A 12,614-nucleotide genomic window follows, 5' to 3' on the forward strand; every position below is an offset into this window, starting at 1 on the left:
AAGGGAAACACAAGAAATCCACAAACATATTGAATGATTTTAATAAACCTCTTTTAGAAATACACAGAACAAGCAAGCAAGAAACCCTTAAGATTTTAGATTTTACCACTACAGTGAACAAAGTTGATAATTGATATGTTTGTGTGTGTATGTATGAGTTTATAGTCTCTCCTACCCAACAAATAGAGAATACATACTTTTGAATGTATTTTTTTGCTCTTGGAGCTTTTGCAAACATTCACCACATGTTAAGTCATAAAAGAAGTCTCAGGAATTTCATAGCAGCTAGATCATACAGATCATGTTCTCACACCATAAACAACTATATTAGAAGTCACAATAAACAGGTACTTAAAATCAAATGTTAGGAAATTAAAATAGGATACCTCTAAATCACCTACAGACTAACAACTTCCTACCAATGTTTGCACTTCTTGCTTTTGCTAAATAACCTGTGGGTTAAAGAGGCTATCACAATGGAAATTACAATATACTTAAAGCTGAGCAATAGCAAAATACCTATGCTCTTACATGCATTCATTAGAAAACAAGGTCCTAATAAAAATCAGCTAAAGATTGAATTCAAGGGGCCACAAAGTGAACATGAGTAAATACAAAGCAAGTAGGAGGAAGGAAATAAGAACAGATATTCATGTATGGGAGAAAAAGATAGTAGATATAATAAACATAAACTGGTTTTTTTCAAAGGGCTAGTAAAATAGACAAACCTAGGATAGCCAATTAAGAAAGAAAGAAGTCAAAGACATACACTAGGAACAAAAGCAGGCAATAATTATAGATGTGATAGAGATTTTCTTAAATCATGAGAATAATACAATGACCAGCTTTATCACAGTAAGTTAATAAACTTAAAGGTAAAACTTTCTGGAGAAAAGAAAAATTGTCTAAAATTGTCTCAATGAGAAGTAAACAAGCCTAACTAGATCACTGACTATAAAATAAATTGAATTGATAGTCCTAGATCTCTACCAATCTTCCCGCCCTGCCGCCATCAAGATGTACGTGTACACATAAGGCAAAAGTGTTGTGTTAGTCCCAGGAGTGCAAAGATGATTCAGAATCAGAAAAGGCGGCAGGGGAATTTACCACGTTAACATAATGCTTCTCAATGAAATTTTGATTAGGTAAAGTTCAACTATCTCAAAACTATAAGAAGATAAACATTGAAAAGTGCTTCGTCTCTTGTGCCTCTTCACTCCCTTCTCCTCTTGCCTCTTTAGGTAACCATGTTGGTTCCTGTTCCTTTTTTCTATATTTGTTTAAGCCAATACAAAACGTATGTGCATTCACAAAACTAAATGAGGGAAGATGCTTATTTCAATAGAGAGAAACCACACTGGCTATAATTCAACTTGATGAAAAAGGCAAACAAAACTTTTTGCAAACATGGAAAACTTTCTTCACTTTAAGTGTATCTTCTAAAAACCTACAGAAAATGATATGTTTAATTGTGAAACTTCAAAATAATTCCCATAAAGTCAGGAAAAAGATAGTGATTTCCACTAGTATACAATTCTACAGTATATAAAGTAACCCAGTTATATCAATATGGCAAGGAAAATAATAGGTATGAGGTTTGCCGATCTTGTCAGGATTGCCTTGTGATGGCAAACACAAAAAGATCTAAACTGCCTAACAATCTAACTGAAGAAATGTACGACTTTTTTCTTTTATGGAGACAATTATAAAATGTTATTCAAAAACATGGAAAGAAGACCTGAATAGATGAGCAGAGCGATATATCATCTAAGCTATTATGTCTCTTGCATATCCAGCCTATGAAGCCAGCTTTTGAAGTCTAGGAACTGAAGCAGAAAAGCACCTCCCCTCTCTACACCAGAGGGGAGGTCAGCCAAGTCCTGTTTTTGTACTCCTTCAAGCTAAGAATGTTGCGGTTTTTTTTGTCTTTTTAAAGGGTTGCTAAAAACAACAAACAACAAAGAATCAGCAATGGAGGCCATATGTGGCCTTCAAAGTCCAGGATATTTAGATATTTACCATCTGACCCTTTACAGGAAACATTTGCCAACCCCTGCAATACACCAGTGGTTCTCAAAGTGTGGTCCCTACACCAGACAGCAGCACCAGCATCCTGTGAGAACTTGCTACAAATGCAGATTCTCAGATCCCACCCATGAATTGAGGCTCTTAAGGGTGGGGCCCAATCCCTGTTTTAACAAGCCCTCCTGGTGGTTTTGATACTTGCTGAACTTTGAGAATCACTCCTATAGGCCAGTGGCTTAATCCCATCTTAAAAGATCACCTGCCTCTCTGTCTCTCACCAGGTAGCTTCACAGGAAAGTGGAGAGGCAGGGTAGGTTTGGCCAATGAACAGAGGATGCCCTTAAAAGGACTCTTTTGTTGTTTAGGCACCTGATCCCTCCCATCCACTCCCATTGTTGACATTTACACAGTCCAGCCAATAGAAGTGGTTGATCTAATGCAAATGCCCAGCCAGGGCCCCACCAGAACTTTAAGTCCATCCATGCTTAGAGAGCTGGAGAAATAAGAAGCAAGAGGTTTTAAACTACTATAATAGTCAAGAGTTGTATATTTGCTACTTTGGAACATTATGACACCCAGTTGATAACTAGTCTCTAGTTTTCATTATCAGAATACGTCAGTATTTTTTTCAACCTTTATCTGAATTCTAGGCACATTGATAATAACTACAATATACTTCCAATATTTTCTCAACTGATTAATAGGTCAATTAGAATTTAGTCTTCTATTCATGGGTCGCATTCTTATTTAAATAAAAGTTTACTAGTATAGTGTTGAACATTTTCAAAGTGTCCTTGATCTTCATGACTGTGGGTAGACAGACCTTATCTCCATTTTACAGAGAAGAAAATCAGGCCCAGTCACGTGTTCAGTCTCCCTATCCAGTAGCAGCATGGGTCTTCTGGTTCCATCACTCTGTCCTGTATCCTAAATCGAGCTAGACATTTTTTCGTATTTGTTAACCTTAAAACACAGTTTCTGACCTGTTGGTCATTTCACCGGCCAAGAGAGAAAAAAAAGTTAATGGAATTTTCTGTTTTATGAGTCACAATTCTATTTTCTTTATGTTGCAACACTTAAAATTTTTCGACGGTGTACATGTGAGACACAGTGTGTGTGTGTGTGTGTGTGTGTGTGTGTGTGTGTGTGTGTCTGGGGGGGTGTCGGTGCACACGCATGCACAGCAGACAGAGAGCTGAAAAGCTGAGAGAAGTCATCTTTACTCTGTACCATTTAGTACTGCCCCTTGCAGAGGTGAATCACCATTACCATTTATTTAACTTTAGTTCTTTCCCTGTTAAATTATGAACTTTACAATTTGTCTGATGGCCATACATTGTATAAATATAAGACCAATCTACAGAGCAAAAGTCATATAAGAAAAAAAAGTAGAAAGAAACAATGAACCACAGGTGTGCTTCAGATTTCTTAACAAAGTGGCCAAAATGAGCTTTGAGCTATTTTGAAGAAAGGCAAGGATGAGGCTTAAAAATTCACCACTTGAGACTAATGTTGCTTTATGATGAAGTTTTCATTGGTCCACAGCAAGATTAATGTAATAAGGATACCATATTATGAGAGTATATACATATGCATACATATCTGTGTATAATACTGTCAAACGAACTCAAAGAGTCTGGAGGCTTTCACTAGAAATAAATGACAGAGATTTATTCAAGTGTCTTAGAGTTTGCAAACTGGGAACACAGCTAGGCGAAAACCCGGAACTGTTCCAAAGAAGAAAGAAAAGATAAAGAGCTCCTAAAAGTCCCATGCTTGAGATGAATCAGTCCTGCACTCTTAGCCCTAGGATTGGTCCCGGACAGTTGTCAGTCAGATGTCAGGAAGCCTGGATGATGGGTGCCAGGTGGTCCAGAAGATGAGTGCCAGGAGGTCTGGTCACATCTGGTGGTCTGGATACGTGAGTCCCTCACAGGGTAATCAGGGTTTATCTGGAGGTCCAGGCATTGACACAGGACTGGAAAGTTCAAAAGTTTAAGTTCCCAGGCTAGTTAGAACAAGAAGAGAATCATTTCTTCATGCCTCAGCCTACTCAATTTCAGTAATCTAGCAGCTTGACTTAGTGACTCTATTTTATTTCTTCATTCTACTCCTCAAAATTAATCTCTTCCTGATCTCTATGCTTTCATCATTAAGAGGTAAAGTCTTTCAAAATGATGTCCCTCGTAGGCTTATGGGGGTGGAAAATACAGGGAAGGACAGGATTGGGGAAGGGGTCTTGTGAGGTTGGGAGAAGAGGGGCAGGCAAAAAGTGGTGGCAGAAGAGGCCTAAGGGGGAGAAAAAGAATGAGACAGAGAAACAAACTAAACTGAGCATTCAAGGTAAGGAAAACTTGGCCTGGGACCACAAGACCAAGTGTAATCAGTGTGCTTATGACAAAACAATTTGCTGCATTCAAACACAGCCCCCAGACAACTGAACCCTCAAGTGTTAGGAAATTTTCAGAAAAGTACGCCTTTGGTAAGTCCAGATGTTACAGGAAGAAGCTAAAGATGGACACTCAAAATGTATCTGAAGATATCAGAACACACATCTGTGCACACCCTCCTCCCCTGACAAAATCAGGAAGTATGCATTAAACACTTCTACCTGTTTGGGTTACCAGCTAAATTAGTCATATTTTGTATAGACCACCACTTTTATTTGAAAGAACAACTGGAAAGTAAACTGTGGTTATTCAGATGTGGGTGTTTGGCAGACATTTTCTTGAAAATGAATGAAGTCAGCCTGTAATTTCAAGGAAAACACCATGTTGGTCCAGTGGAGATGGTGCTTCCTCAGGGGACAGGTGCTCCCAGGGGCTCTCTTGGTGCTAAACCGTGTAAACTCTTTTATAGCCAACTCCTGTTTAAAATGTATCATTAAAGTTGTTTTGAATACTGATGAATTTTCCAATAGCAGAGCTAAAAAACATTCCCCAAGGTTTACCTACTACAGCACCACTCATTGTATAGATGAGGAAAATAGGACCCAGATATTGAAAGGCATTTCCAAGATAACACTCTACACATGCATGTTTTAGGGCCTAATCTTATATTTTATAGTGCTTTAAACTTCCAAGTACTTGCATATATACATCTGATCCTTGCACAACCCTGTGAGTATCTACAGCAGCTTAAAGATAAGGAAATTGAGACTCCAAGAAGATAATTCTCTGAATGTATTTTATATTCTCTTGCCCTTTAAGCTATTATCTCTGAGAGTCTGAAATAAGGCTGAGCAAAGGAGAAGATAGAATCTATAAAACTTGGCAACTAATTAGATGGAAAAACAATGGAGATGAAGGAGCCAGAGAATTTTCTGAAGTTTCCTGCTAGGTCCCCTGGGAGGATACCATTAACCGAGAAAATAAAAAGCGAGAAGTAATACATTCATTCAGCAAATGCTTCCTGAAGGCCTTTTCATTGGAACTGCTATAATTGGCTTTGGGGAATTCTTAGATGGGATGGACAGTGTCGTTACTGTCCCCATATGGGAAGAGCCGGCATGCATGCCAGTAACTCTGACTCAAGGGGAAAAGTGCTAAGTGTCGTAAGAAAGGCTCGGTTCAAGTCCTGTAGCGTTCACAGGTGGGAAGGAATGACTTCTGGGCTCCGGGGACATTTTATGGAAGAGGAAGCACTTGAAAGGAGTCTTGTAGAATGGTAGAATTGGGAAGTGCAGAAAAGGTTGTGAGGAGACGAGGAAAGTTCAGTTATAGAAAAATAGTGAGAGCAGGGTGTGGAAAGAGGAGTATCAGGTACACAGACGGGTAAGAACATACCATGTATGTCGGCTGATAATGAGAAATTATTATTGAAAACCATTATGCCAATAAATTATTAAAAATGTTAACTGCTACATACATGCTCAGTTTCCATTTTGTATTTTGTTCATTTTTTTAAATGATACTTGCCAAACAAATGTCGTTTAAAGTACAACTTAGTTCTTTACATATAAAATTTCATTTTTCATTGACTAGGGTAAGGATTTCAAGTTCAGATAACACAATTGATCTTCCCAGATGTTGGCTTACAGTTTTAGAGAGGGTCGTGCAAAATATCTTACTGTGGTCTTATTTTTTAAATCTATGGTGGCTTTTTAAAGTAAATCTGCAATCTTTAGATAACTTTATTCTCCTCAGACTTAGAAATTCCATCAGTCCTTTAAATTGCATTTTCATCTCAACTGCATCCCTGTGTCTATCTTCAAATAGTTTTGCTTTGTCTTCCGGGTCTTTCTTCTCCTTTGGCATTAGTGTTTGTTATTACTCACTGTACAATCTGTCTGACTTGGATATTTATTACTCTTTTTTCCCTAGATAAGCCAGATAAATATGATCCACGTGATGTTGAAAGGCTACAACAAGATGATAACTGGGTTGAAAGTTACTTATTCTGGAGACACGATGTTGTAGATGACACACTGAAGATGATCGATGAGAGTTTTCAGTGGAGGAAAGAAATGTGTGTCCACGGTAAGCTGTTCAATTTAGCTTTGACGGTATGCTATCCCCTGCATAAATGTTACTGTTTTACATCCATCTAACAGTATATTTGCAAATATCTTTGGCAGTCATCTCAAACGCCAGAATATAATGTTTTATACAGACCCAAGAACACTTTGAAAGGAGTGTCATATGAGTAAGTCTTCCAAGTCGGATCATTCGTGAGGACATCAGATCACCAGGAAGCAGAATCACACTAACTGTTCACTCACAGCAGAATCTCCTAATGTGTGCTTGTTAGTTTGGTACCATTAAACAATAGCAAGACAACATCTGTGCTACTAGGCCTAGAGTGAAGGAGATACTGTGCCTGTTTTTCTAGCTGTTGCCTTATGGCTTTCTCCATCTCCAGAGGTCCTTGTGCTAATCGGTGTTATATATACAATCATTGAATGGAGGTCCCCCAAAAGCAAGCTTATCCCCATGGATGCCTTGGCAGCCTTCTTTGAATGGCTTCATTTCAAGGCCTACTTCAAGACTGAAATTTTCTCCAAAAATGGGAGTTTGAAATCTTAGAGGGAGGTTTTATAATAGTCTTCAAATACATAAAGCACTCTTCTCAGAAAAGGTTATTCATTATCTCTCATCCTAAAAATGTAACAAGAAACTGGCGTAACTGCTGGTTTTGATGAGGTATAAAAAATGTCCTGACCTTGAGGAATATAAACTCTGGAATGACTGAGTCTAGAGACTTAATACAAAATAGTCAACAAATAAACCGAGCAGACACCCTCCCCAGGCCTCACACTTGTAGAAGGAATCCATCAGAAAGGGAGTATTTAAGAAATAATTCGATTGGAAATGTAAAAACGCTAGGTAATTTCAACAAACAGTGAAGCATTTATTACTCAAGCCAAGAAATATAAATCTAATATTTCTAAATTACTTAAGGACAGAATAAACGTTTAACAATAGTTATTTTCTTACATAGAATTGCTTGTTTCTAGTGGCAGACAGCAGATATAAGCTAAAGAAAAAGGTGGAGAAAAAGAAGTCTTTGAAAGTTCTTGGGGAACTACTGGCAAATGTAATAAAAGCACTTGCTGCGTTGCTCTGTTTGTTCTCGGCCTCACGAGAGACCAGACAGGCCCCTTTTGTTCCTCTTGCTAAAGGAGGTAGCATTTTTTCCTGAAGTAGTTTCCACTTGCCCCAAGATTATAATATGTATTAGACTCTACTGGATATCAAGCTTTGTGGAAAAATATTATTTTGCAAAAGAAACCATAGTGATTTTTTTTCATTAATTCTGAATCTATAATGTAGATGTTTGCAGGCACGTTCTCTTGAAATTGTCCAACAGTGACAATATTTGTTTGCAAGTCATTCTTTGAAACATAACCAGAACGTGGAAAGGTGTCTACATAAATAATGGCTACCATGTCAAAGGGCAATGAATTTTTTTTCATTTCTCTCATCTGTCTTTATGTAGTTTGTTTACTTAGTAAGAAACACTATTTTATTGCCAGGCGTTCTCTGCAGATGTTTGAATAAGCTTTATCTTTTTGATATCAGAGCTACTACATAACAGTACCTGTTACGTTGTGAGTTTTCTTTTTAAAAAGGCCACTAAGTTACAATTACTCATCAGAGTTTATCACTTTTAGACCTGACTGAATCCTCCATTCCCAGATGGTTACTGGAAATTGGTGGTATTTATCTTCACGGTTATGACAAAGAAGGCAACAAGTTACGTAAGTATATTGAATTTATGTGCTGACTTTTCAAGATTTCGAGATGTACTTATCTGTCTCAACAGAATTAGTAATAGGCAGCACTTCCTCCATATGTAGCACACGGCAGGTTTCCTCCAGTTGGGGACTGTTAGGGACATCTAGACTGAGCATCACCTACTCAGTAGTTATACTATTGTCTACATTGTAATCAAACAGGCAGCAAAGGCAAATGCTGCAGCCCCTAACACAGCCCAAGTATGTAATTCAGAGTCACTATTGTCTTTCTCATTTGACTGTGACATTAAACTTCAATCCAGTACTTTCGTGGAAATCATTTTGACAGTCCCTAAGGGTTGATACATGGATGTCTTTCTTTTCAAGTTTCCCAGGCTTGTCCCCTTTGTTCCTCCTCAATCTGTGTGATAGCAGGAGGAACACTCACACGCATCCCTGCCATCCCAACAACTCTCTTCACTCCCCATTGCCCCAAATCCATCTTGGTTTCGTACCAAGGCTGATGCCCGGCGGGAGAGTCAGAGCCGCATTCCGAGCAGACCTCCTGCCCAGGCAGCTTCATGCATGGTCAGCGCACGCCTTGCTCGCCTTCTGCGGCGTGCGGTGTGTTCCTGTTTGAACAGTACTCTTTGCCTTCTCCTGTCACTGGCTCCTCCTCAGTCTTCTTTGCGCATTTGTCGTTCCACTTGTCCCTTCAAAGTGCTGCCCTGGCTTCATTCCTTCCTTGGCCTAATTTCCTTTCTAGCTGATACAGTCTCCTTGCGTGATCTCGCGTACCTTGACAGCTTCAGCTGCTTCCCCCCAAACAGGGCTGAGCCCTCGCGGTCCCCAGGCCACGTGCACATACATGCCCAGCTACCCACTGACTGGTGCCACCAGATGGATTGCCAGCCGGCTGCCGTCAACACAACACACAGCTGAACGCCCGAGTCCCAGCCCCTGCTCTGCCCCTGTGCTGCCCAGCTCAGGCCAGCAACCATGAGCTCTTCTGTGTGACAGCTTCACTTCCCCATCCGTTTTCACCAGCACTTACCCCTGCCCCGCAGCACCTTGCCAGGGCATCCCCTGCTGGGATTCCTTCTCTGTCCAGTCTCCCCTCTATGCTGCTGCCTGAGAGATGTCATCAACAGGAAAATCAGACTGCCTTAGCATTGCATGCAGAGCCCTGGAAGCCCAGCCCTGTCTCTGTTTGGCTTCACCTCTCATCACATTTTGTCGTAGCTGCCACCACTCTCAACGGCTTGCCACACTCCACCCACGTGCACAACACCCACTCACACCTACACGGTGCCTCTGTCCAGGCTCTTCCTCTGGAAGGAGTACTTTTTCTATTGTGCCACAGAACCAATGACTTTTCTTTTTTGGTAAACACAGTGAAGAGTGCTCTTATTACCAAGTACGGCGTGTTCTTTTATCTTTCCTTTTCCCCCTTACTTACTAGTGAAGTTTATTTATTTCCTAAGGGGGAGGGGAAAATAGTTTAACTTTCTGCTACTCTTTGAGGTCCTCAAGTGCATGCTATTTCTCATTTTTTAAAAAAGGAAGAGATGTTTTCATCTGAGAAACAAAATGAACTATAAATGAAGAAAAATGAAAAGGGAGAGAATGACATGTATAAAACATTATAATGCCATAAACATTTTTCTTATTTTTATCTCCTTTTCTGCTAAAAGTCTGGATCAGGGTGAAGTATCATATAAAAGATCATAAAACCATATTGGACAAAAAGAAGCTAATCGCATTCTGGCTGGAACGTTATGCTAAAAGAGAAAGTGGGAAACCTATAACAGTGATGTTTGACCTGTCAGAAACTGGAATAAACAGCATAGTAAGCATTTTTCTTGCATTCTAAATCATTGTTTCTCCTCCCTCCTTCCTGTCCTCCCTGCCACTCCTCCCCCACCAAATATTGCTATAAAATTCAGCTAACCAAGTAATGTTTGAGATCTATTCCCCGCTCTCCCGTGTTGTGAGTGAAGTCAAACATGGAGTAAGATTTGCAAAGAAAGAAATTCACTTCAGCATTTGGCCCTGAAACTGTCGATTTCCTAGAACTGTTCCTTGTCTGACACACAGGATGTAGAGATAGGATGTGGAGGCTGGCAGGATACTGAGTACATGTGGTCACTGAGCTTTTCTGTCCAAGCTTACATCCTCCAGCACCTGCCCCTGTGCCTGGCACAGCGTAAAGCACTCAGTAAATACTAAGGAAAGTAACGTCTGCTGTCTATGGTACCATTACATTCATACCGTGTTTTGCAGCTGCGAGATGTTCACCTGAGCCTTGCACATACAGCACTTTGTGCTTTCCTTGGGGTTTGTGTTTACTTGTTTGGATTCTAGAAAACTGGAAACCAATTTTCTCCAGGTGATTTTGCCAAGTTTAAAAAATTAGTCAAACCTACTAGTTTTAATTTGGGCCCTTGTGACCTGAGTGGCAACTACAAACTGTTCAGCAGTGATGGGGATCTGTAAGCGCATTTATTAGAGCTGTTGTCTCATATATTCAAACCCTGACTAATTCTGGTAGCAGTCAAGTGGCATTTGCACACCTGCCTGAAACAGTGTTAAAACCTTTTTGAAACTCCACTTGGCAAAGTATGTTAAGAATTTTAGTGTTCACATTCATACTTGGCCTCATAACTAATTTCTGGAATCTATACTGAAGAAAAAATCCTGAATATGGAAAAAGCATTGTGCACCAAAATGTTTTTTCAGAGTGTTATTTAAAATAGTGAAAAATTAAACAAATGTATGTCAGTACAGTGAAATGAAATGGTAATTGATGGTGTATCTAATTGACGGAGTATGTTTAATGGTGTTTATAAAGAATTTGTAGTAATATTGGAAAATACCTTTTTAATGAAAAAGGCAACAGTATTATTTCAGAGTGATACCTAGCCCCCAAAAGAAAAACCTTAGATGTTGAAAAAACAAACAAAAAATAGACTAGAGAGAACTGCTAGAAAGAACTAGAGATGAGTTGTTTTGGGCAGTAGAACCACGGATGTTTTTCTATATCTATTTATATTTTAAGACTCCATTGCCCTGGATTTTTTCAATCTAGTTTCTATGTCATTGAGTTTTAGATTACACAGTAAATCATTTTATGCCCCAAATTTAATCTAAATGCCTAAAAAAAGTTAATAAAAATAAATGATAGTTATCCTTTATGTATAATACTTTGCCAATTAACCCATAATCATGAAAAATAATTGTTAACATTTTTTATTGCCAAATATTGGGCAAAGAATTGACTCCAACTGTTTGAATTTTTTCAAGTTACTTATATGTTATCTCATCTTTAATTTGTAAATAAAGTTTATTTGCCTTACTAATATTTAAATCATTTTGTTTTAAAACACTTGAATCTTATTGAATTATTTTTACATATAACCCTCATGAATCACAAAGGATTTAAGTTGGCTTATAAAGATGTATACAGAATTACAAGACAAGACATTTTAAAAATTATTTGTTAAAGAGTTGGGCCACTGATTTGTCTCTGAGCTTTCAGCTGCCTACGTAAAATAAATGCAATCATTTAAAATTATTCAGAGGCCATACTTTAAAACCAGCATCTTAGGAGAAGTGTATTCATTCCTGATACTTGAACTAAAGAGAAAAGTTTTTCATGAGTCCTCAAAGGGAGGACATTTTGTAAGGTAATGAATAGCGATCCTCACAGGATGCAGACCAATAGTTCCATGGAGCTTTTTTATTTAGAGCCCACTAATAATGCATACACCAGTGGCATCCTTTCAAATCCACTTGAATCAGTAGTAACTTGGGATTTTATAAGCAAGGATATTCGATTACATAAAAGATGAAAACAAGACTATTGGATGAAGACTTTTTAGGCAGTTTCTGGGGGCCATAGATCATATACTAGGTAACCAAATTTATGTATAACTAGTTATGTTGAGGTATTTCTTTGACACTTAACTACAAATTATTAAGCTCTCTGCACAGTGGATATGAAGATTAGTTATAAAGGAATTCTATACTAGGATTTATCCCATAATAAAGATAGTTAAGGATGCTTACTTTCTGTTTACTGGAGTTAAACATGCTCAACTCACATGCTAACCCACCTTTCGGTAATTGATGGATTTAAGTTTGCCTGGTTTTGTATATATGTGTGTGTGTGTGTGTGTGTGTGTATACCGGAGGTGCCAAAATATGTGTACACATGACTTGTATTCATATTTTGTTATCAGTATATATTATTACAATTTGAATACAGTTTTTTCCTTTATTAAAATATGTATATATTTTTTTGGCACCGTGTGTGTGTGTATCTTTCATCTTACAATCCTTATAAAATGGCTGATCAGGATTAGTAAGTCAGCTTGTGGCCATGGAATAACATGGAGTGAAATGATCCATGTGA

At 38.5% G+C, this 12,614-nt stretch overlaps 1 protein-coding gene across 2 annotated transcripts in view; it reads left to right on the forward strand.

Annotated features, from left to right (window-relative positions):
- MOSPD2 (motile sperm domain containing 2) overlaps positions 1–12,614 on the forward strand; it is a 42,350-nt gene that overhangs the window by 9,576 nt on the left and 20,160 nt on the right. For both annotated transcript variants that reach the window (XM_019666302.1, XM_019666311.1), the window contains exons 3-5: positions 6,348–6,503; positions 8,138–8,224; positions 9,895–10,049. In XM_019666302.1, the coding sequence (XP_019521847.1) occupies positions 6,348–6,503; positions 8,138–8,224; positions 9,895–10,049 (398 nt within the window). The remainder of the gene's footprint in view (positions 1–6,347; positions 6,504–8,137; positions 8,225–9,894; positions 10,050–12,614) is intronic.

The sequence above is a fragment of the Hipposideros armiger genome, unplaced genomic scaffold, assembly GCF_001890085.2.
Source record: "Hipposideros armiger isolate ML-2016 unplaced genomic scaffold, ASM189008v1 scaffold_13, whole genome shotgun sequence".
Classification (NCBI taxonomy): Eukaryota; Metazoa; Chordata; class Mammalia; order Chiroptera; family Hipposideridae; genus Hipposideros; species Hipposideros armiger.